At 33.6% G+C, this 26,541-nt stretch overlaps 1 protein-coding gene and 1 non-coding gene across 2 annotated transcripts in view; one reads left to right on the forward strand and one right to left on the reverse strand.

Annotated features, from left to right (window-relative positions):
• The first annotated feature begins 2,343 nt into the window (after positions 1–2,343).
• LOC111051912 (tight junction protein ZO-2) overlaps positions 2,344–26,541 on the forward strand; it is a 154,185-nt gene continuing 129,987 nt past the window's right edge. Inside the window, 2 exon segments of the mRNA XM_039427281.1 lie at positions 2,344–2,701; positions 19,778–21,137. Coding sequence (XP_039283215.1) covers positions 20,491–21,137 — 647 coding nt within the window. The 5' untranslated portion in view covers positions 2,344–2,701; positions 19,778–20,490.
• Positions 6,972–7,043, reverse strand: Trnae-cuc. Its single transcript has one exon. It is a non-coding gene; the product is annotated as a tRNA-Glu (tRNA).

The following is a 26,541-nucleotide window of genomic DNA, read 5'->3' on the forward strand; positions in this document are numbered from 1 at the left end:
TAATAATAGTATCTTGCAACAGCTCCCGTGAAAAGTTGAATTCAAATTTTCTTTGAAACCTTCCAATACGTTGCTGTGGACTAAATTGGAAGAAACCAGAAGAAGAATATGTAATACTGTAGAAAACGCATGCAGAATAAATTAGAGGAAGCGTTAACGAGTGGCAAGGAGGGAGGGGGGAGACTGAATAATAGAATTGCTTAACATGCTAATTATCAAGTTTTTTCGCCTGGCGGCCTAATAATATAATGGGGTCGCTCAATCTTCATTAGGAAACGCGACAAACGGGCAAGCGAGCGTTGCCAGTTCATTATTGTAAAAGGAACATTCCCTTGACGTTTCTGGCTTCCGTTTTCTTCTCTAGTTCGTGCGACTGGCAATTTTTCTTCCCTGACTGAACGAACATTCCGTGGTATGGTCTGAGCAGTTCCATAAGTCATAGAGGGCGACCCCCGACCCTCAACCCTAACCCTTGCGTGTGAATCTACAAGGCATCACTCAATTTAGTCCACTATACCTCGCCTCACATTGTTCTTACCGTATCACTCTGGAGACGTTGCCATACGTATCAGTTTGTGGATCCATAAAATAATTAGGTCTCAAAGAAATAATAGTTATTTATAGCGAAATCTTTCCATAATTTGTAACTAGGCTCAATTTCTTAGAGGAAATCTTTCCTACTATGAAGTGTACTTTATAACCAGCATCAGCCATATCTCATCATTTTCCCTAGCCATTTCTGTTAAAAGTTACCTTCATTTTCCTCTTGCAATAATTTATAGGAAATCAAGAATTTGTAGTATATGCATGAAATGAAAATTTTGAAAGCATATTGATAGCATAATATTGGAAGCATAATAATTGAAAAGAATTGTAGCTGTCACTTTTACCACTGTATACTGTACTCTTAGTATAGTGGAATTCAAATCGTCTTCATTTCATTCAATAATAATCATTTTTATTTTTCTCAATTATTTACAATGACATAACCGTTTTCTTATTGTTGTTTATATCCGTTATTCACGCTTCATGATTTGTATGAGGATGAAAAGTCATGACGAAACTGTGGGTTTGGTTTTCTTGGAGGGTCAAAAAATAAAGTTTCGATGCTTGTATGGAAAAGGAGTACAATTACATGGTGGGTAATGTCACTAAGAGAGATAGGGTTCAAATTGGCACATCTAATTTATTGGTGATTTAGTCTAGGCGATTGGCTGTCATCAGTTTGCTAGTCCATGCATAATCTCTCTCAGAACCTCTCAGAATCTCTTTATCTCTCTTGAATCTAACTTGAATTGTTGAATAAATTCTGTCACAAATTTTATAATTACCCCATAATATCTACTAGACTAGAAGCACTGGACAGGAGTTATTTTTTATGTTATATTCGTATAAACTAATCAAACCTAATTTAATCTATTTCCACTCACCAAAATATATTTGAAGGATAACATCATAATAATTAAATAGTAATAAATGCATTGTCTCGTCTACTTGAATAGTTCTATTTCTACCGATCTAAAACAAACCAAAAGTCTCATTTTTAATGATATCCTAACCAGTTTAATATTATTATATTCCAACAACAAACAACTGTTCTTGCCTCCTTGGTTATTAGAATACTAATGCACTGTATTAGTTATTTTATTTACCTTGCAGCTAAAAATAATTATGTCACGACAATTGCAACTTGATGAATAAAAATTTGTTTTGTATGAATAAAGATATGCGGAATAAGGCAGCATATTTAGTTACCTAATTGTGGTTACTAGACTCTTCAATTGTGTATTAGTTTTGTAGCATCTGTGACAATTTCCAAGGTTGAGTGGTAGAGAAGTCTCAACTCAGCTTCATAAAAATTATATTAGTTTCATTTCAAAACTTTGTTGTATAATAATCTCTGAATCTCATTATTCCTAATATGAAGTATTTCCTAGTTCTACATGTTTATTCCCAACTTCAGTATTATGTTGTGTGGAACCATACAGAAAAGAATACTCTTTTTTGGATATTCGTTTGAAAAGAATACTCGGATATTCGTTTGTCTCTGGTGAAACCAATTGAATACTATTGATAACACCATTATCTTGTTTTTATAACTTCAAATACAGTATTAACATTTTTATAACTTTAATCACAATATATTTTATTCGCGTATTATCTTATACGTGTTACACTGATTCGGGAGTTATAGTTAAAAATCCGAGTATAGTAGAATGTGTAGTAACTAGTGAGAGAGTGAGAGTGGCAGAGACAGAGCGCGCGCAGTGGAAAGTGTAGCACGGAGCGCGGGAATTATTTGTGGCTTGAAGGGGCGCTTGGCTTCAGTCAAACTTCGGCCTCCGCCGCCGCCTGTGGTTGCCGACTGCCGAGCGTGTCGTGCCGCCTCCCGGTGCGTGACTTCGACGACCGCCTTCCCCCTCGACTGCATTCGATTCGAAAACGACTGTGATCCGATTTATTGTGCTAGTGATGGACAATTTTCCGTAGCGGTCAACCGTGTCTGCTGCTGTTATCTGATCAGTTTCGCCCGTGTGTCTTCTCTTCACTAGTTGGGATTTTGTGCATGTGATGTGATGTGCTGTTAACAGCTTTTCCTGGTAGCTTCATTGTTCATTTGCAATCATGATTGAAGGATTTCAGATTACAGTTAGAAATGATATCTGTTATGTTCAGTCACAGATGAGATATACCGTATCTGGTTCGTTTTTTTTGGTAATTTATTAGCCTATTATAAAAAATAAATTGTGATAATTTTAATAGCATTTTCGACCTGCTCAAACTATATCACTATCATTTTATACAAACCTTCACTTTCATTACCAATTAAGTCCTCTGTATTTTCTTAATAATCAATTTAATTTTGGATCTATTGAATGTTTACAATTCAATTCAATACAATACTCTCTATGCTAATATGTATATCTCCAGTTTTCCTTATTTTTACAGTAAAGTTGGATCTTTATGATATTATTCCTATGATATTCCTTTATTTATTTGAAAATATTGAACAATTACTTACCTTCTAGAAGGAATATCTAATTTCCTTTTTTATATTTCACCTACCAATTACCACAATGTCTGTTTGAATTATTTCTTCAAGAGGTTCTCTTTCTTCAGAATAAACTAGACTGATCATGTTATTATGAATCAACACGTTTTATTCATCGATAACTACAAGCAGTATTTTCGTTTATTCTGCAGAATTCATTCCCTTATTTCTTGATTCCTTCTAAAATCTTGTTAGCTCTAATATTGAATAAGATTAGCTCTTACAGCATTTTTTGCTACCACTTTATACATTCCCTCTATTTTTAAATCTTTCTCTCACTCATATTTCTTCCTCGATCATTAAAGTTACGAATATTCTTCATAATCAGATTCAACTATATGGCTGATTTGAAACTCTTCAAACTTCATAATTACGTTCCAATTCCAACTGAACATTTAGTCAACAATAAACAATATTCAAGTTTGATATCTGACAATGAGGTTTAATCAATTTTGTAAGATTCTTGTGTTCCAAAGAGCTATCTAGACGATGATATTCGTGTTTATAGGATTTTAAGAAAATTAGGGATTGTTTGCAGTTTTCAATTACATGCCAGTGTTGAAGATCAGTTTACATTTTTCGAGTTGATTGGTAGGGTCAATGTTGCAAGAGGCTAAACTACATTTCCACGCTCCTCTTAACTAAGTTCAATGATCATAAAGCTTGTTGCAGTGCAAACCAAGGCATGCTGATAAGAGTCGCCTCAATAATGCAACAATCTCTAATTGCATTGCATGTTAATAGTAAGCGATTTTAGGTCATTTCAAACAATAAAATAACGTTACATAACCCTCTAGAGGTGGGTCACCAACCACCAAAGCTGTCATCTCAGTTAATATTGGTTCAATCTTAAAAAATCAGGTACCAATCTATAGGTAATTACATTTACTAAAATGAAGTTATTTTTGTAAAGTTTTTGTAAAACTAACGGTTTCTGAGTTATTTATGATACAAAATTTTAAATGGCCGCCATTTTGTTTTATGAATTTGAAAAATTATCATAATTTTTTATAGCTTTGTCTAGTTGTTATAAATGATTTTGCAAAGTTCCAATTTCGTAAGTTCAACCATTATTTAGAAGAATAATAATAAGTGAAAAAAGCAAAATGGCCGCTGTTTGAGTAACTGAAGACTTCCGGACAATTCAAATAATATGATATTTAGATATGTTTTCTACCCAGGAACAATGCCCTACATTATTGGTAGGGAGTTCGTAAACACCCTGTATATTTTTTAATTGGCAAGATACGTTGTTCACGTTTCATAATACTTCTCTTTAAAATCGTGTAAATAAAAATTGATTTTTAAGTATTTTCGTTAGCGTTGTTAGTCCAACCCCGATACCTGTGTTATAATAAATTTGACAAGTAGATTACTTCCACACCATCTCTGGCAGAGATGACCTGAAAATCTAACGCCGTCCTTGAATCAAGCAATCCTGAAGCAACACTCCAATTTTGATTTCAAAAGTTGGATGAATCTACTATTTCTTTGAATCAAAAGTAGAAGTGTTTTCAAATATTGATCTATATGCCAATGAGTGGATCTCCAAGAATCACTGAACTATGTTTTTTACAAGTGCACTGAAGAGCTGTCTACCTGATCAGAAATCGATTCCTATTCACGCTCCAGTTTTGCGGTCATATTTTCTATAAGGCCTCTTCCTCAACAATTTCCACTTTATCATTTTGCTTTAATTAGAATAATGCAGCCGCAATCAATGTTTGGTTTAGCAAACAGATTGATATTAATTAATGAACATGAAGTAGTAGCAGCAGCAGCAACAGCAGCAGTCAGATCAGGAGTCGAGACCGATTTGTGATGGATTTCCACCCGGCCGATAATAGGTTTGGCCCAATTATTCTTTTCAATTCGATTCCTGAATAGACACTCAATCAATTTATCATTTTCGTCTCTTTTTTCGCTCTCTGTCGCGCAAATCGTCCGACTGTCACCCTCACAGAAGCCATACTTTTCAGAAGCGCTTGGGCGTGCAGCTAATTGAAGAGACCATACAATCAATCCTAGTTATAATTACACGTATCAAACATATTGGCCTTGTTAATTATTATTCTGAAATGAACCTCTCCAGTACAACACCACTTGTGAAAATGATTTAAAACAAAAACCCCTACAGAATAGTACACCACTAGTGAAAATGATTTCAACAAAAACCCCTCTAGAATAAATCATGGATCACCAGTTCTGTAGAATAAAAGTGACGAAATACCGTGACTGGAATTATGAGTCATGATTCAGACTACACTCTCCTTTTTCAGAACTAATTTCCAGTTCCTTGCTCTTTGCGCTAAGTAGTTTTTCTCGGGTCACCACCTCTTTTTATCCCTTTTCGTCACCCCTCGTCCACACCCCCACCCTACCCCTTCGTTCAACACTCCAACCACTTATCTATTATTGAGCTTCTCTTTCCCCAATTAACTTTCCTCGTAATATGCTCTCTTCTAATCATTTTCACCAGCGTTCCATACCATATTTTTCGTTCCTTAGATAACATGCACTCACCTGATCAACCCAATGGTTGGATGGTGAAATAATTAATTTAATTGTGATCATTATTTCAATCATTAAAAACTGAATTTTTGGTATGATGAGAACTATTTCAATTGAAAGATGATATATTGCATTATCATAATTATTACTTGTGAAATACTGTAGATCTAGTGTGTTTAAAAATAAATACACCAAATCCAATCATTGTCTCTTTGTATCTTTAAAGATATTTGAAGTATTTCAAATATCGCCTTTCAACGGTTAAAATATCATTGTAATCTCTAAAACTGCATTCAACTAAAGATAAAAATAATTTATTCATCAACTTAATTATAATTGGTGCTGAATTTCAATAATTTCCACTGTTACTCTCTATTCTTGAAGGAATTGAAAGCTATGTCCTATTGTCATAAAAGTATAATATTTCTAACGAAAATCTCAGGAAAAATGAATGAATTAGTTTGATTGATTCCTGTAATCGTTCCAAATATCAATCAGTAGTGCAAATAATTTGAAGATAGAATCATTTTCTAGAATAATTCACCTGTTATTCAATGTTTTGTGGATTCACAAATCGATCGATATTTTTCCAAGAGCTGCTACTCCATGATTAGTATCACTAGTATTAATGAGAGTTCTGTATTGGAACTTCTAATTATGCGACTGCACTAAATGCTAGGAAACAATCGACCTGAATGCACACCGCCATTGAGGGATCTGTTAGGTAATGCATATGCTCCTCATTGTTAAATGAAAGAATTATTCCCGTTGGAATTGAATTGAAGTTGAAGGCTCCAGATTCTAATGTCCGTGACTCGGACAAAGAACTCTTAAATTATTCATCGTAGACGGTTTTAGTGCAGAATAGGTTGGAAAATCGATTGAAAAGACCTAATACAGGATGTCCTTTGAATAAACCAGTGATTCAATTATGGAAAAGAGAATTTCGCATTGATTTTATTCAAGTGTCCAGTTCTCGTGTTTTCCTGGTCTCCCATTCCTAGTCTCAAAGGAAACAACCAAAGTAGAAAATGCTAATCCGAACTTATTCTATTTAGCCATACAAGTAACTTGAAAATTGTCACTTTCAATTAAAGCATTGAAAAAGTCTATCATGATATTATTCAATTATCGATGTTTATTCATGAGTTTTCAAGTACAACAAAAATCTGAAATCAGGATATACAGTAGGGACTCTCTTGCATTATCAAAAGTATTTTAAGATCATAAAATATTATTACTATCGATAATACTGTTTTCATGATTTCGAGAAAATAAAAAATTTCATTTTTTCATGATTTTCATGATGGATTTTCGAGAAAATGGAAAGTTTCAAATTTTCATGATGGTTACATGTCTATCATTGAATTTTCCTGTCAGAAAATGTTGTATCCTTGCTCAAAAAATATTCCGGTACCGGGAATCGAACCCGGGCCTTCTGGGTGAGAGCCAGATATCCTAGCCACTAGACCATACCGGATTCATATGAACTTTTAACTCTCCCTTGCTCTTAATTTGAATTTTGAATCTTCTATATTAATAAGAGAGAAATTAATAATAATATATGAATAAATCATTTTAAATCATACACTTTGGCATAAAAGAAAAGTTAAGTTAGAAAAACCTTATAAAATTCAGTGGAAAAATCTTTGTCTGTTTAATTTTATTGGTAACTAGTCACCGTTGTAATATGATCAATTTTCCCATAAATATTTAGTCCATTGATAGTATTGTACTCAGATGATGAAATTTTTAAAGCGTAACAAAAAATTAAGACTTCAACAAAAATGATAATAGATGTTTCTTTCTATCCAAAGATTGGATTATGTCTTTCTTTAATAAATATTGTAATTTAACATCAACCATTTATTTTTTGAAATTTTTATCATTCAATCATGCTTTATCATTAAAAAGATTAGAACCTCTTCTAACATGTATCACCAGCTCGTATTTATGACTTATTTACATAAAGTTGTCCTGTGGAACTACAACACTGCACCACAATATGATTCAGTAAACTTCAATACTATAGACATTTTTTATATTTCCTCTATAAAGTTATTCATTGCCTAGGAATATTGCAGTTGCGCACAGGCACAAAAGCTAGTAGATTATGACAAAGATTTCTGGAAGAGGAGAAATGTGTTTGAGATCAATAGTGAAGATATATAGCAGAAGAAGTGGGCCTTGGGCGACTAGGGGTGTGCCTGCTGGTATAGTATAGTTTCTTGAAGTGTTTCCAGCTCAAATAGTGATAGGGTAAGAGGTTTTGTTTGGTGGGTGGGGTGGGTCAAGGGGGTGCTCCCTCATAATTTGATGCCACCCGAAATGGATCGACTCCAGCCAGCCGTGGTCTCCTCCTTCTCCTTACTTCTTCTCTCTTTCACTTTAGTTTCTGCTTCGGATTTCCCTTTTCTATCTCTGTTCTTAGCTCCTTGGGCCGAACTGATTAATGTTGCTTGCACTCATTCATAAGAAAGTGCTGAGATTTGCCCATTCTATTTGGCGCAGGAATAATCGGCCACCGAGTCTCTTGGCAACGTTGAAATTTCAATTGCTGCCCCAACACACAATTAATTTGTACCTACGTACGTACCGAGGAAATGGCGTTAGTTCACCAATTTATTATGGAATGGAATTATCTGTATTTTATTCATCCAAATAAATGATAGTATCTTATTGCAGAATACTTATTCAATTCTAGAAGCATAAACTGATTCCGTTTCATAAACCATTTTGTAAAAAATCAAACCACGTTCACATCAAATCAGAATCAGCTGATTTCAAGGTTATTTACAGCCCTAGGGCCGTAAAACTTTTACCGGCCTGGTCAGAAAACAATCATTTTCGGCCTCCATATGACGCACGAAAACCAGCTCATTACATCCAAGTGGGGCGAAAAATTCTTATCTGTGCTATGCAATAGTTTAATTCTATCGCCGTGCCTCTTCCATCAGTTTATTTTCTGTTCAGTTTTCCGCCTATTTTCTTTTTTCGGACTTTTTAAGCTTATTTATTCTTTTCGATTTTTTCTAATTTAAATACAAAATGAGTGATTGCGCGAGTTGTAATTTGAGCGTGAATCGATCGGCTAAGGACGGAGTGGTGTGCTGGCAGTGCGGCTCAATTTTCCATGGGAAATGTATTAGTGGTGGAAAGGACTTGAGTGAGACTGAACTTGAGCTTAAAAAAAAAATTAAAAAAAAAGATGATGAAATTTTTAAAGCGTAACAAAAAATTAAGACTTCAACAAAAATGATAATAGATGTTTCTTTCTATCCAAAGATTGGATTATGTCTTTCTTTAATAAATATTGTAATTTAACATCAACCATTTCTTTTTTGAAATATTTTATGATTCAATCATGCTTTATCATTAAAAAGATTAGAACCTCTTCTAACATGTATCACCAGCTCGTATTATCATTATTTATGACTTATTTACATAAAGTTGTCCTGTGGAACTACAACACTGCACCACAATATGATTCAGTAAACTTCAATACTATAGACATTTTTTATATTTCCTCTATAAAGTTATTCATTGCCTAGGAATATTGCAGTTGCGCACAGGCACAAAAGCTAGTAGATTATGACAAAGATTTCTGGAAGAAATATATTTGAGGAGAAATGTGTTTGAGATCAATAGTGAAGATATATAGCAGAAGAAGTGGGCCTTGGGCGACTAGGGGTGTGCCTGCTGGTATAGTATAGTTTCTTGAAGTGTTTCCAGCTCAAATAGTGATAGGGTAAGAGGTTTTGTTTGGTGGGTGGGGTGGGTCAAGGGGGTGCTCCCTCATAATTTGATGCCACCCGAAATGGATCGACTCCAGCCAGCCGTGGTCTCCTCCTTCTCCTTACTTCTTCTCTCTTTCACTTTAGTTTCTGCTTCGGATTTCCCTTTTCTATCTCTGTTCTTAGCTCCTTGGGCCGAACTGATTAATGTTGCTTGCACTCATTCATAAGAAAGTGCTGAGATTTGCCCATTCTATTTGGCGCAGGAATAATCGGCCACCGAGTCTCTTGGCAACGTTGAAATTTCAATTGCTGCCCCAACACACAATTAATTTGTACCTTCGTACGTACCGAGGAAATGGCGTTAGTTCACCAATTTATTATGGAATGGAATTATTTGTGGTTCTCAGTCTTGGCGAATGGAATTGAGTTCGAGATTAAGGTACCATAATACATAATGCTACGGTGCAGTTTAAAATAATAGTTCAGTCTCAATCTGAAGGAAATTTAAAGGACCATGTCATGACCTGGAGTCCAGTTCTAGGGTAGTTTTTAAACGCCGTCCAGGAACACCTAAAGTCTCCCTAGCTTCTTTTAGCTGGCACATTAAATAACATTCATCAATAGAAATAAATTCTTGAGCTGCGTTTACACCAAAGTTATTAACAGAATGTTAATTTTTCCGTCCTTATAGATTCTATTAAATTGAATGGAACTTGACAATCACATATGTGTATGATAAGTTATGTTCAATCTAATAGGATCTATGAGGAGGGAGAAATAAACATTTTCTAATAACTTTGGTGTAAATGCAGCTTTATGATTATATTCCTATCTCAACACATTTTTGTAATTATTTTTCCATGAGTTACCATGAACACTTGGAAAATTCTCCCCTTTATTCGTTACTACTTATGATATGTGTTATTCATTAGAGCCAGTTTCAGAATTGTGGATCTTAAGGAATAAATCATATTGAATACAATAAAGATAATCCCACAATCAATTGGTGGAAACATTAGAAATATTTTATATCCCCGCTTTTAAGGTCTGTAAAACATATTCGATTTTTTATTTGAAATGTTTCAGAACTCAGTTCTGAAAATCAACAACCTTTCAACAAAAATATCAACTGGAGCGTTTTCCCATATCAATGTCTTCCAAGGACTCTTAAATTGTGAGATTTACTCCTCACATGAAATTGAGATGTCAGATTCACTCACTTGTCTCTTTTTCCAAGAGAATTTGTGATCAACGCTGTGGGGACTAGTTTTTTTTAGCTGTTCTGTTTTGGGTTGAGGTCGTCGACCCAACTAGTTCAGTTCTATTCAAAGTTGACATTTTGCGCGCTTTTTTCCAACATTTTTACTCAAACTCCAATAGTTTTGAATAATGTAATATTAAATTCCCCGTTTGGTAGTAGAAATGAATGTCCATTACATAGTTTATTATTCGACGTATCATGAAAAAGTTTTCCATGACAATGTTAGAAAATAGATTTTTTAGACTTCAGAGTAGAATAGCTTCATAATAGAATTTACTAGACTATAACTTTTAGCTAAATATGTACTGTTGTTCTACTAAAGATTCATACCAATCTTATTCTGAATCATTAATTTTTTCAACTAAACAAAAAAAATCTCATTAAAAATGCAATTTTTCCAGTGTAAGTTTCCATTCAAATTAGTAATAAAGTTAGTAATGATTGATTCCATGATTTTTGAAGTATAATTTTTCTTGATTCAAGTAATTTGAGAATTGAGGTAGTCCGTTTTCAAACTCCAGAAACTCATTTCAGAAAACTAGTTATATTCCCATAGCTTCTGAAATGCACCCATCATTATTGAATATTAGATTGATAGATTAATATGCAAGCATTTCATAACTTCGACCATTGGGAATAATACAATTGAATAAAAAAGGTTCGTTTGCCAAAAACTCCTCAATTTCAAGTCAGTTCTCACCAATAATTTCATTATTTTGTTTTCGAATGACGTTTTACTTTTTTATGTTCATGTTAATGTTATTCATAATAATAATATTAATAATGGTTCCTTGATATCCAGTCAAAATTCATTTACATTTTTTTATTGGCCGTATCTCCAATGAAGATCTAAAATTTTTATCGTCAACATTTCATATAATATTTTGCCCCCTGTATAACATTCTATGGTTGTCTTCTATGACTTAATGAGTTCAATAATCTTCGATGAGTTCAATAATGTTACAGTGTAGCGGCTGTGGCAGCAGTGAGATAATCTATTTTGTATCATAATCAATATTATCAGTTTCTTAAAATGGACGATTCAAATTTATCCATCATCGAATTCAGATAATCTTTATTAGATGAATTCATGTTCCTACAAAAGTGAATGAATTAGGGAAAGTATGGTTATATTATAATAATTACTTTCGGTATTTTGAATGAACATAGAAAGTGATTAACGTGACTATCGCTTGGAAGCTGACGTCTTTGCTTGAATAATACTCTGCTGCTCTCTTAATATATTTCAAAGCGTGTTCCATTCCCAGCCTCATCATTTTGCCAACTCTTGTACTCAGGTTCAACTTTTGTTTGGAATAGAGAGCTGCAACAGGATTGCCAAAACTCTATTGTTTGGATTCTCATTCGAAAATGAAAATCTATTGTCTAGTTGAAGCTATCATTTCAGTTTGACCTGATATTTCCATTCATAAGGTTGATACAAGTTTCTGAAGATGAAGAGGAAGATGTTAGGCCCATTGAAATTTGGATACTGTTCAATCATTAGTCATAACCTATCTATCAGATTGTAGATTGTCTCACAAATGATATACAGTATTCAGAAATCATAGTATTAAAAAATGTTTTCTCTAGAAATAATTCCAGCAGTGATTGACAAAGAAAATCCTGATCTTTTTCCCAATCGGATTCTCCATTATTTCTTATATGAGGTACCAAGTTTGAATCGAAATCTAGAATATAAATTTTGAAACTTATCTATAACATACAAGCAATACTTGAAGGAAGGTACAATAAGGTATAACTTGGTAAGGTATTCTAGGTCAATAAAATTTATACCGTACTTCGCAATCACAGATCTTATTTGTAAAATTGGAAATGAATTGTGGATTTCTTTAATTTTGTCTCACGAACTCGGAAATATTCTCAATACCTTGCATGCTACAAAACTCTGTTCTCAACCTTCTAGTATCATTGATGACTTTTTTTTGTGGCAATTTTTCATTACATGTAGGTTTCATAAAATGCAGATTCCATACAAATCGGTGAGACAAAATGTCCTGTCTCAAATTTATTCTGTTGTTGCTCTGTTCAGGAACTGAGACCTTTTACTGTTGATAAATTCATCATAATCAACCCGCATCCTTCTACATGGACCAACCCTCATGATGCTCCACAGACATAAAACACGCTCGGTAATGTGTTCATTAAACAGATATTTCTCTTAATAAGTCCGACGTGAAGTTTAATGTCTGCATAGTTGATCTCAAACGACTCATTTGCATACGATTACCAATTCCCTTTTCACTTTGGTGGGAAAAATTGTTGAACCCGGTGAACTTTTGTAGGCAAACATGTGATCATGGGCGTATTAGCGGACATCTAATGACTATCAAATGAAATAACTTTTCCTCTTAGTTCTGTTCAACTTTCATGAGTTGAGCAATTTGAATCTAAATTTTCAACGAGTTCTGTCAAATTTCTTAGTGTGAAATCTCTTAGTTTGAGTTTTGGGATCTGAAATTTCACAAAAATGATGTGATATAATAACTTATATAATTATCTTGAAGAATGAAGAATTCGTAAACCATTTCAAATTGATACTTTTTATTTGAAAGAATTGATATTGTAAACAAAATTTGGAGTGATAAACCTCTTCACGAGTTGGTTATTAGAAACCAACTTGTGGTTGTGAATTGTAACTACCATTACTGTATCTTTATATAGTCATCTAATTTGATAAGGTATAGTGATGGTGACTCAACCTACATTTTCATTTAGACTGGTATAAATTTGAAAAGGGACAGTTTTGGGCATAAACCTGTTGTGCCTTTTCATATAAGTATCATGATTGTACATGATTGAATAAGTAAATACATAAATAGTAACTGTAGTTGTAATTAGCTAACTATAAAATGGATTATTGAATTGATTGAAGCCCCCATTAATCATACAAATTTCGTTCACAAATAGATTCAGTACACAATCTCATAAAGGGAATTGATGGTTGTTGCTTGTAGGACATGTACCTCACATTACTTCTAGTACTAGGTCATAGTATTGTACCGACTGGTATAAATAATGTCAGCACAACTGTACTTGACTGGGCCAATCCGGCATTCCCTGTTCGCGTCTCGTTATTTCAGCTGGGTCAGCGTCAACAATGAGCAGTCTGCTGAGCAGGGTGAAGGGTCGATATGGGTCAGCACTGCACCAAACACCAAGGTCAATATTGGGTGGTCATCTTATAGGGGTGCTCTTCCATTCCCGCTAATACGCTGAATAAAACATGGTCAACCATAGTTAAGTTAGTGTCTTGTCTTATCAAATTCCCGCTCTTGAAATAGGGTTCCCTGTGTTGATCACCGCAAGGATTAAAACTGGAGCAGCTAGCTTCTCGACCACAGTAGCATGTTTAGTGACGTACAAGTTGATGAACTCCCTCCTATTCAACTGTATGATATAAATTCCCTAGATTTATCAAATAAAATATTTAATTAATTAAATCAAATAAAATAGTTTTGGATTATTACTAAGTTGAAATTTTAAATGTTTTTACAAAATCGTAATATCAATTATTTTATTGATCGATTATTATTTTAGTGATCAATGCAGTATGGATGGGTTCAACAAAGAAAGTCCAGTAATCAAATTTTCGAATACATGTGAAAGTAAAGTTGAAATTGAATCAATAGCGGAAAAAATGAATCTTGAATTCAATTGAAAATTCATCGTAAAGAATGTTTCTTCCCAGGTAGAACACTGCGCCTATGTGTACTTCATGAGTTGTATGTGGGATTACTGTGTTTTTTGACATAGCATTAAATCATTCTGTTATTCCTGTGATCTCTTACTTTTGAACGTCTTATATTTCTTGTTTACTTGTTCTTCGTTCCCAACGGAAACAGAAAATATGTTGCAACTCATTTATCTTGTAGAATTCTTTCTGAGTTGATATTTTGGGCTTTCAGCTTCTGATCGTTGAAGTGCTCTACATTTGTTTGAAGCCGTGCTAGGGGTTAGGGAATTAAACTAGCTGACGATCAAAAAATAGTTTTAGAAATTCATTTTTATCTTTATATCTTCATTATAAGAGAAAATGCAAACTAATTGGAATATTTCTGAAATTATCAGAGTAATAATCTTTAGTGAATTGGTTCATAGAACAGTTTAAGATAATTTTGTATTATTTAATTTAATTTAGTTTTGTAAAACTTTGAAAAGAATTAAAACAGATGATTAGATAGTCATTTGAAAAGTTAATTAAGAATTCGATCACCTTGGAAAAAAACGTAAATTCGTTTTAAAGATGCATGATATTTCATGAGGTATTTTCTTTTACTGAACAATAATCTTGAGGTTGGCTCCAAGAAGAAATGTATTCGGTTCCTCAGATCATTATTGAAGCTGTCATAATTTAATTTCCTGAAAAATCGGAAAACCACCCTGGCGTGAAATAGCAATCCGTAGTGTACGTCTCTCAAATTCACTCGATTCGTCTCATGCAGTCTTATACTCGGAGGTTCAAAATACTCTGCAACCTGAATTCACTACAACACAGACAACTTATCAGTTCCAATTTGGAAAAAATGAATCATTAATCTTGTGTTCAACACTCTAGTAAATAAAATGTTTGTTATCATGCTTGCTCAACTCAAACTATCTTGCATCACTCACGTTACATCAAACTCAATAGATATTTTTTGTTTACCATCTTTTAAAAGGCTTACAACTGATAAGGTTTCATCTTTTGTTTCTAAATTTGCTTATCACTTTGAGATCCATTTTCAAATCACTATATTTCAGTTTGGATAAATAGATGTTAATTATGTTGTTCTAATGAAACCTGATGCTGAAAATAGTTTTAAACAAGTGTATTGAACAGTACCAATATAGATATTCTAAAATACACTAAAACGTAATTATTATCGTTCAAATTGAACTTGATTTATCAATACCACAATTCAAAAATAATAATGAATAATCGCTCTCACTATAACCATAGACTCTTAATAGTTTATATTTTTCTACGCTATAACATGAATCATATTATAATATTTCGTCACTATAACATAGATGAACTTCAGGTTTGAGAAATGAAGTATGGAGGATTTGGAATAGCTTTTACATGCACATTTTTGAACGAAACTCGAAAAATGAAGATGTTGTAATTTTATCTAAATAAGCAATATCCAATGTATATTTGTTTCTGGATTTTTTCTAATTTTGTTCAAAAATGATTATGTATCTATTATAGCTATATATAACTAGTATATAGCTATTCCAAATCCTTCATACTTCATTACCCAACCTTGTAGATGAAATAGAAAGAATATGCCTCACCCAACATCCAACTAGAACATCGGTGAATGTAATATGTAATTTGTTAAATCCAATAACGAGCTGCAACACATGAAAAGTCATGTCATTCAATGACCGACGGTTGTGTTGCACGTGGATTTTATCAGTTTATGGGGATGAACGTAAACCGTGTTGTGGATTAACGGAGGCGGTTCCTCAGATCATTATTGAAGCTGTCATAATTTAATTTCCTGAAAAATCGGAAAACCACCCTGGCGTGAAATAGCAATCCGTAGTGTACGTCTCTCAAATTCACTCGATTCGTCTCATGCAGTCTTATACTCGGAGGTTCAAAATACTCTGCAACCTGAATTCACTACAACACAGACAACTTATCAGTTCCAATTTGGAAAAAATGAATCATTAATCTTGTGTTCAACACTCTAGTAAATAAAATGTTTGTTATCATGCTTGCTCAACTCAAACTATCTTGCATCACTCACGTTACATCAAACTCAATAGATATTTTTTGTTTACCATCTTTTAAAAGGCTTACAACTGATAAGGTTTCATCTTTTGTTTCTAAATTTGCTTATCACTTTGAGATCCATTTTCAAATCACTATATTTCAGTTTGGATAAATAGATGTTAATTATGTTGTTCTAATGAAACCTGATGCTGAAAATAGTTTTAAACAAGTGTATTGAACAGTACCAATATAGATATTCTAAAATACACTAAAACGTAATTATTATCGTTCAAATTGAACTTGATTTATCAATACCACAATTCAAAAATAATAATGAATAATCGCTCTCACTATAACCATAGACTCTTAATAGTTTATATTTTTCTACGCTATAACATGAATCATATTATAATATTTCGTCACTATAACATAGATGAACTTCAGGTTTGAGAAATGAAGTATGGAGGATTTGGAATAGCTTTTACATGCACATTTTTGAACGAAACTCGAAAAATGAAGATGTTGTAATTTTATCTAAATAAGCAATATCCAATGTATATTTGTTTCTGGATTTTTTCTAATTTTGTTCAAAAATGATTATGTATCTATTATAGCTATATATAACTAGTATATAGCTATTCCAAATCCTTCATACTTCATTACCCAACCTTGTAGATGAAATAGAAAGAATATGCCTCACCCAACATCCAACTAGAACATCGGTGAATGTAATATGTAATTTGTTAAATCCAATAACGAGCTGCAACACATGAAAAGTCATGTCATTCAATGACCGACGGTTGTGTTGCACGTGGATTTTATCAGTTTATGGGGATGAACGTAAACCGTGTTGTGGATTAACGGAGGCCGTTCATTAGACCCTGGTCTAGGGGTTGAAGCCTGTTATCGTTGAGTTGAACCCCTCTTGACCACTTCAACCCCGACTGTCATTATATGCAAACCGATCGCGAATGGCTCACCGCACTCTCTACTCTGGTCTATGGCTTCCCCGATAATAACAACATATTATCAGTGATTGATGGGCTGTATAATCGATCAGTACGTCGATCGAGTCAATAATAACTCTAATGCACGTTTGTATGACTCTGTGCTTCTTAATCTGGTCGGCTTATCGAGGTTTGTAGGTGCTTCAGGTGATTCCGATGTTGATTTGCCTGAACAATATCCGCTACTATCGATTTATTTTGTAAACATGTTTATGCTATGGTGTTAAGGTAGGTTTTCACACAGTCGTTTAAATCGTCAAAATCACGTTTATTGTTAGGAAGAAAACAGCCCAGTTTTGTAAATTTTGGGCCTATACTGAGACGTACTTGTTTGTAGATGTTTTATGTAGCACATATCATGGAACACATTGCTGGCAAAATTCCAAAATCTAATATTTCATAGATTTTATAGATTATGGATAAATTCTCGTTCCAGCCATCTTGATTCCGTTTGACTGTTCCTGTTCACATTATCATAATGTTTCATTCCATAGGTCACAGACCACATGTCCCAGTGGCCTTCTATTGGAAAGTTCATTTTAATTGAGGGTGCAAGTCTGTTAAGCAGGGTCAATACTGAACAAATGCTCGACAAACATGTCTGTTGAAACAGTTTGGGTAAATTTTATTATGTTTGACAAACAATTTTTGCCCGTGGCCAGTGTGGACGCGTCACCAAACAAAATATTTGTAAGTGGGGAGAACAAATTTTTATGTTTTACAGCAAACACTGAACATTTTTGGAAAACCAGTAATTTTTTGTTTGACAAACAATGATTGTTCAAACTTTTCAATATGTTTGTCCCTGAGCCCCTCAACAAACATGTTTGCCGAACATGGATGTCGAACTATGTTCAGTGTGGACACGGCTTTAGAGCTTTGTATTACTGTCTACATATTTTAACTCCCTTCAATATTTTTTTTTATTTATTATTTATTTATTAAAAACACACAAATCAAGACAAAACAAAATTACAAAGATTTACGAAACAAATAAAACACAATAAAATGTTACAAATATAAAAAAAACAATGGGCTTAGTGTTTGGGTGTCTTGGAGAAGAGAAAAAAAAGAGAGGAAGGTACCTAGCCATCTATGGTTTCCCATGTAATAGGCAGGCAAAGAAGAGAAGAGAAGTAATGAGGAAAAAAAAGGAAGGGAGAAATGGGGGGAAGGAAGAAAAACAGAGGAATAGGTACTCAAAATAAAGGTAAGCGAGTCCACTGAAAAATGAAAAAACTAATGAAAAAACAATGCTGGAGCAGAAATCTCGAGTCATATATTATCTAAATGGAAGAAGAAATTACTGTATATCCAGTTTTTTATATCCAGTTTAATTTTTCCGCTGATCTTATTGTCCATGAGAAAGTGATTTGGAATGAGGTTTATTATTTTAGTACCTATGTAAATTAATTGCCTCCTTATACATTCAATATTAGTGTTATAGGTTACATATTTGTTAGCAGTGGCCCTTAGATTATAATAATTAAGAGTAGAGTTTATTGTGAGAGGAAAATCGGATCTATATTTTATTAAGTACTCAATTACGGTTTTTATGTATAGTTGACGTATAGTCATGACCTCAAAATCACTAAGAACCATATCCGTTGGATAGAGCCTGGGTTTGCTTAATATAGTTTTAATTATCAGTTTTTGTGCTACAAATAATTCAGCAATATGACAGTTGAAACAGCCTCCCCAAACAACTATGCCATACTGCAGAATTGACTCGACTAGAGCATGATACATCATTTTCAGGTGGTTCTTATTAAGAAATCTGTTAACTTGGTAAAATTTAAAAGATAAATATCTAATTTTTCTACATATGTATTTAATATGAACATCCCATTTGATGTTTCCATCAATTATAATTCCCAAATACTTAGTATTATTGACTTTTTTAATGGTGGGACAATCACAATTACCCAAGTTTAAATTGCACTGAGAATGGAGTCTCAAATCTTGATTCTCGTTAGGCTGTCCTACTCTATTTGCAGAGAAAGTTATGTAATTAGTTTTATACATCAAAATTTTAGAGTTAAGAGTTCACTCCAGTAAAGTGAGAAGAGGATCTGTTAATTTCCTTAAAATCCTTTCACTACTTTAATTTTCATGTGTAGGCGATTCAAATTCGCCAGCACCGGAATATGTGCTATTGAGCTGTCAGACATGACATGGAATAATAGGTTTGGTATGATAATTTTAGTTTTAGATGTGAGGGGAGCCGTAGCCGAGTATTTCAACTCACTGCTGGTTCCTTTTGTACTTTTTAAACAGGAACTATCTAATTTGAGTTTGGAGAGTTTCAAATCAGCTTCCGGTCTAGAAATCCCACTTATTATAGCTTTAAAATGCATTGTGATTTGTGAAATCATTTATTGTTATAATAAATTTCACCAACAAATTCCTAATGAATTTGGGACAGCCAACAATTTTTGCTGTAGAAATGTGCAATAATTTCATTGTCATCTTTTCAAACAGGATCCAATGCTGAGTTTTTCTTCTTCAATTGCTAAGAAAGAGGTTTTACATGTTTGAATGAAAAAGAGAGGCCTTAGAAATGGAAAAGTGCATTTAAACACCGATTTGTTTGTGGGACAATGAACATTCTATTGACGAATCTGGCAATTTTCATGGTAAATTTTTGGAGAAGTGAATACTCATTGTATAGGCTATTTTTGGAATTGAATTCAAAGTTTTAGAAGTGATTTGTAACTCATGAAACGTAAAGTGAAGTATTTCATGATGTCATTCACAACGAAATTTTGAAACTAAATGGACATGAATTTTTATATTTGAGTCGCTCCGAACACAATAATAGTGATTCAAGTTTACAAAGTTTGAAATTTGTGAAGTATGACTTCGCAGAATTTGTTGGAGAGCAACTATCATGGAAGGAGAAGCACGATAAATATCATGTATTCAAAAGTATGAATGATTTTATCTTACATTTCGAGTGAGCATTTTCAATGGAGCCACATCAATAAAATTGTATCGTATTGAAGTGGAAGCTACAGTATTATGTGTAGAGTGTTGTATTAAAAGATTCAATGGTTCCACATTGATACAACTATATTCCATTGGAGAGGAACTTACATTATGATGTCTGGAATGTACAATATGATTCTATGGCCTTCATTTGAATAGAAAAATATATAATTGAAGGGATGGAGTAAATATAAATAATAGCAAGGATGTATTGCGGTGGAGAGACATTAGCCAATGGTGGTGTGATCCAGCATAGACGCAGTTCCAGCCTGTGCTCCACCCCTTCTGGATCCAGGTCATCCTACAGCAGCTCCACCAATAACAATAGTTCATCCTCATCGACAACTGTCACGTCAACCAATAATAACAATAACAATCCAGCACTAGTTCCAGTTCCATGTAACCTTCACCGGTTCCCTTCAACCTCGGCCACTTATCGCAGACCGAACAGTTCTCTTCTACGTTACTCCTATCTGAATAACACTAACAACAACTTGACGAGTACTTCCCCTGCCAGTAACTGTTCCCCGAGAAGAACAAGCAGTGTGAACAACAATAACAGCCCCAATGAAGCCACCACTAGCAGCAGTAGTACTCTGAGTAACGGCGCCACGAGTAACAATAACCGATTGAAGCAGAATCGAAAGTGTCAATCGTTTCGAACAAATGGATTACCGTCGTACCACAGTGGCCGGAGCAGTGTGTTGGGCACCAGTGATTGTGTGCGCAGTCCCCCGCGGTCCGGTTCCTCCCGAAGTTCTCCGGCTCCGAATTCGGTGTGGTCGCCGACTCTCGGATACTTTGTGCCAGTTCCTCTGCCTTTCTACTGCTACAAATCGAAATCCACTTACAGGTAAACTGAATGATAAATTCTTGATTGCATGGATATTCCTATCAAAACTGTGCATGCAGTTACAGGAAAGATAATACACTCGAAAAATGTCTTCATAGATAAAAGTTGCAACCAAATTCAATGCTCTTGCACGTCATTGTGATGATGCAATGAGGCACCATTTATTCTTTTATTGAAGTCAAATTGTTATGCATTATGTGTCAACAAAATGGGTCAAAGTTTTCTAATGTCCTCAAATTCAACTTTATTGCATCTCATTGTAAGCGTTTCATGTAAGGATTTCGATAAAGGTGATCAATTAGTAATCTATCAATCACACTGCGCTCTTCAGACTGGAATTATTCAAAAATAATCCTTCTTGCTAGTTAGCGTAGGTATTTCATTTTATTAAAAAAGTAATTTTGTTGAAATTTTATGGTTCCAGCTTGGGACACCCAATTATCAATCTGTGGTCTCCACTTAATCTTTAGCACAAGGGAGATCGCTTCCCTTTCATCTAGAATTTTTAAAAAAAGGGCGTTACATTGAAGAGATGCTATAAAGCTTCAAAACCTAAGATTAAGATGCCTTCCCTGAGATTTACTTAATGACTTGAGACTTCAAGAGAACTTTAAGAACAGAATAAATTTAGGCTGTCAATCTTAATAATGGTCTCATGCAAAAGCTTGTTAGGAAAAGAATGAGTGGAGAGCTCTCATTTTCTAATATATCGCTCTCACTCTTCCTCTGTTCCCCTCCAAAGATCAAGTGCTGTGATCTTTGAAACTTGAGAGTTCTTCTCTTCCGTCATGTTGAACTGCATGTTGTAACAGCACTTTTATCAAGGAAGCCTAGAATTAATCTTTTGGTTGGCCATACGATTTCCTTCAAACGAAACATACATGTTTGAGAGAAATTGTATAGCTTAAGTTGATATTGAAAACCTAAAATTCATATCTTGGTTGATCATTCAATTTCCTTCAAACAAAACATACATGTTTGAGAGAAATTGTATAGCTAAAGTTGATATTGAAAACCTAAAATTCATATTTTGGTTGATCATTCAATTTCCTTCAAACAATACCTGTTAAAAACGAACGTCGAAGCAGATTCTTTAAATAAAATCAATATTGTAGTGGAAGAATAATGAAGAAGAGTATGACTATGCAAAGTTAACGTTTCATTCAATTATTCCATGAATGTTTCTTCCGTTTTGGTGATAGTGATCACCTCAACGCTTTGATAATACTGATTGGTCAAAAAGAGAATCTTTCAGGGTGGTTGATCACCAATCATTACAATAATATTATTCTAATCATATTGACTGCACATAAGTTACTACAAATCCCATCTATTCACTTCTTTCTAATCATTCTTAGAAACAAAAATATTTTCAAAATACATTGATTTATCACTAAACCTATATGTTTAGGATAACGATCATGTTTCAAGCGAGAATGTCACAGTAGGCCTACACTTCTCACATTTTTCAATACCGTACTTACAATCTTCAATATTATTTAATAATAACCAATCTAGTTTTTATTGGCTTAAAAAAGAAATATTTTCCTTTTTATCATAAATCAATCAATAACTTCAATGATTTTATTTAATTAGAAATAAAACGAAAGTTTTCGAAATATCTACCGAAATCTTTTTAGTGATAAGTAATTTTTGTACTAATAAATAAATAAGATTATCAGTTTCAATTCAAAACGGAGTTTATTGAGTTTCCACAGTTACTTTTTGACGTCTCAGTTCAAACATTCGTTGAGTGTAGCAGAATATTGTGAACCGATACGGGTGGAGGCATTGCAATCGGAATAGGGGTCTCTATGGTTCAAGTTCACTCCCCCAACCCCTCTGCAGTTGCCTGAATTATCCGGTAAACAGTTCATTCTCCCTTCCCCTGTTCCCATTCCAGCACATTAGCCCGTCGGCAGAGAAATAGCCGATTGTCATGCTCAGACTACGAATCACGGCAACAAAAGCAAACCACTAAACTACGTCTAGCCAATTCAACTCGGCAGAAACTTGAACATCTTAAACGGTACGTGTTCTTACAACTTGTTCAATTACTTTTCGGTGGTTTATTAGATGCTACTTATACTGTACTTATCACATAATAGCACAGCTAATAGATAGTAAGGCTTTCCTCTGCTCAGTAGTTACCCTCTGTTATAATCAGAAAGTATAGAAGTGAATAAAATTCCATTATCTCTGCTTGTAACAATGAGAATATCATAATGCCCTCCTTTATGAAAATGAAGGAGTGCTCCTACCGTTTATGAAGGACCTGTTTCATTAATATTCACAATAACTTGTAAAATCTACCATTATTCTAAGTTTTCATAAATATTGATTACTATGTTCAAGCTTATCAAACAACGAATGAGTATTGTGTATTAGCTGTCATGATGTACAGTAGAACTCCAATTATCCGAATTGATGGGGCCTGGGAACCTTTCGGATAATCAAATATTCGGATAATCGGAGTTTTTTAAATTGCCATAAGTGAGAAAAAAGCTACGTTTTGATATTGCACTATTTTTTTATTGAATTAAATGAAAGAAACATTAAACTTTCATATGTTTCAAATATAAATAAACTGTACTTATATACAAGTTTAGAAATAAAAATAATTGTTTTTGAAACATCTCCGTGCCTACATTGACTTTGCGGAGGGGAGGACAATAGTGAGCGAACGCGCAAACACTGGCTTCGCAGGGGGGAACAATAATAGCGCACTTAGACTTTTTTTGGACAAATTTTTTTCTTAAAGTGATTCGGATAGTCGGGTTCGCATAATTGGAGTTCTACTGTATTCATTACATGATACGGCGGGTATCATGTCCTTTCTAAGCCAGTTACCATCTATTTTAGTTATCTAGTATGTATTTCAATACAATAATGCATATCTATGTTATGCATCGGTAAGAGACATGCTAGTGAAAATGTAAAATTATCTTCAAGTTAGACTAATAATAAGTATACATCTGAATTCAATCATCATAGTTGAAATTGAATGGCTATTGGAAATTTGAATTTATCCAGACTATTGAAGATTTAATGACAAACGTAAATTATTCTCATTCTCCATGTCTCGTAAAGCCTTCCAAAAACTTGAATTTTACAGACTGATTTGTCGCGAAAACTGGTGTGTTATGCATTTCTACCCTAAATTCTCTTATTCATTTCCTTTTCTATCAAAAGTCGATCTCCCAAAATATGTGTCCAATACGAATGAAGGCAGCATATGGGATACCAATAAAATAACAAATTGGATTTCTACATTTCCTTCATTCAAAGACACTTGGCCACAACAATCATAATAACGTTTTTTACGATGGGCTTAGTGCGCAATTTAGATCCCTTATCCTTTCTTTCAACACGCAATAAAAAAATGCTCACATGGTAAAATAGACAGCATATTCAAATTTCTATATTATTTTGCAGAGTTGAAAATTCATCGTACTGTATTTTAATGAGGACACAAGAGGATTTATTTATTTATCTATTCGTGGACAGAATCACAAATCATTTAAATATGATTAGGAATGAACAACAGGCTTGGCCCAAATCTATTCCATTCCCAAATTTTGATAAATTAATAAAATGATTAATTATCATTATAACTATTAACTTTATAACTATTCTAGTCATAGAGTTATTGAATACAGTATATTGTTGAATACATTCTTACATTCAAATATGTAGTCTCACATCAAATAACAATTTTTGTATTAACATTTTTTTTAAATAAGTGCAATATCTCTTAAGTTTTCAATTTATTGTTACACATTCTGTGATTTATTTAGAGTATCACGTCAACCTTAAAAAATTTCAAATAATTATTCCTGGACCAAAAATCAAGTGACGACCAGGTGTGTATTAAATAAGCTTAACTTTTGGACAACACTAACATTCTATCAAAATTTTCGGAGACAAATAATACAGGATCAGCCTAGTTTTTCCTCCAATGCCATAATAAATTATATATTCTATAATATATATTATGATTATAGTGCTTTATACAATAAATGAAAAATGAAATGAACATCCTAGTATTAGTTGTAGAGTAATACAGTAGATTACCACTTATCTGTGTGCAAATCGTTTGGGAACAATTTAATGAACCAATGAAGGACATAACCTTTATCGGGATTACCGAAAAATTGAAGCTAAATAAAATTGTTTACTATCAGTTTCATTCAAAGATATTGTATTTGAATATTAAATGTGTACATAGCAGTATCGTGTCTGCTCTGACAACAAGTTTACCGTTCTTGTACCAACTTTGATACCTCTTTGAAATTGCGGTTCGCGAGCCAAACAGCTATCAGTAGAGTAGTAAGAAGCTGAATGCAAGTTTAATGGATGTTTACAGAAGAAATAATTATAATGGTGGGATGAAGAAGACTTGTCCATTGTGGCATTGACGTGCACACAATCGCATAATAATGGTGGCGGGTCGCTGGGTCTTGAGGCGGGCACGCGACACTACTCTTTATCACGGCACTAAGCTCACTGGAGAACCCGTCCTCCTCCATTCCTACAATTGATCCAATGTTTTCTGCTAACGTCGCTTATCACCTTTTGGGAATGATAGGGTTGTCCATCTTGGAATTAGGTGTAACAATATTGAAACCTATTTTACTACTTTTCTCTATCAACAATGTGAGTATCTTCTTGAAGATATATATATTCTTGTATAGATATATAAGAAGTATATTTCCAATTTGAATACATTCTTACATTCAAATATGTAGTCTCACATCAAATAACAATTTTTGTATTAACATTTTTTTTAAATAAGTGCAATATCTCTTAAGTTTTCAATTTATTGTTACACATTCTGTGATTTATTTAGAGTATCACGTCAACCTTAAAAAATTTCAAATAATTATTCCTGGACCAAAAATCAAGTGACGACCAGGTGTGTATTAAATAAGCTTAACTTTTGGACAACACTAACATTCTATCAAAATTTTCGGAGACAAATAATACAGGATCAGCCTAGTTTTTCCTCCAATGCCATAATAAATTATATATTCTATAATATATATTATGATTATAGTGCTTTATACAATAAATAAAATGAACATCCCAATATTAGTTGTAGAGTAATACAGTAGATTACCACTTATCTGTGTGCAAATCGTTTGGGAACAATTTAATGAACCAATGAAGGACATAACCTTTATCGGGATTACCGAAAAATTGAAGCTAAATAAAATTGTTTACTATCAGTTTCATTCAAAGATATTGTATTTGAATATTAAATGTGTACATAGCAGTATCGTGTCTGCTCTGACAACAAGTTTACCGTTCTTGTACCAACTTTGATACCTCTTTGAAATTGCGGTTCGCGAGCCAAACAGCTATCAGTAGAGTAGTAAGAAGCTGAATGCAAGTTTAATGGATG

The sequence above is a fragment of the Nilaparvata lugens genome, chromosome 4 (assembly GCF_014356525.2).
Source record: "Nilaparvata lugens isolate BPH chromosome 4, ASM1435652v1, whole genome shotgun sequence".
In the NCBI taxonomy this organism is placed as follows: Eukaryota; Metazoa; Arthropoda; class Insecta; order Hemiptera; family Delphacidae; genus Nilaparvata; species Nilaparvata lugens.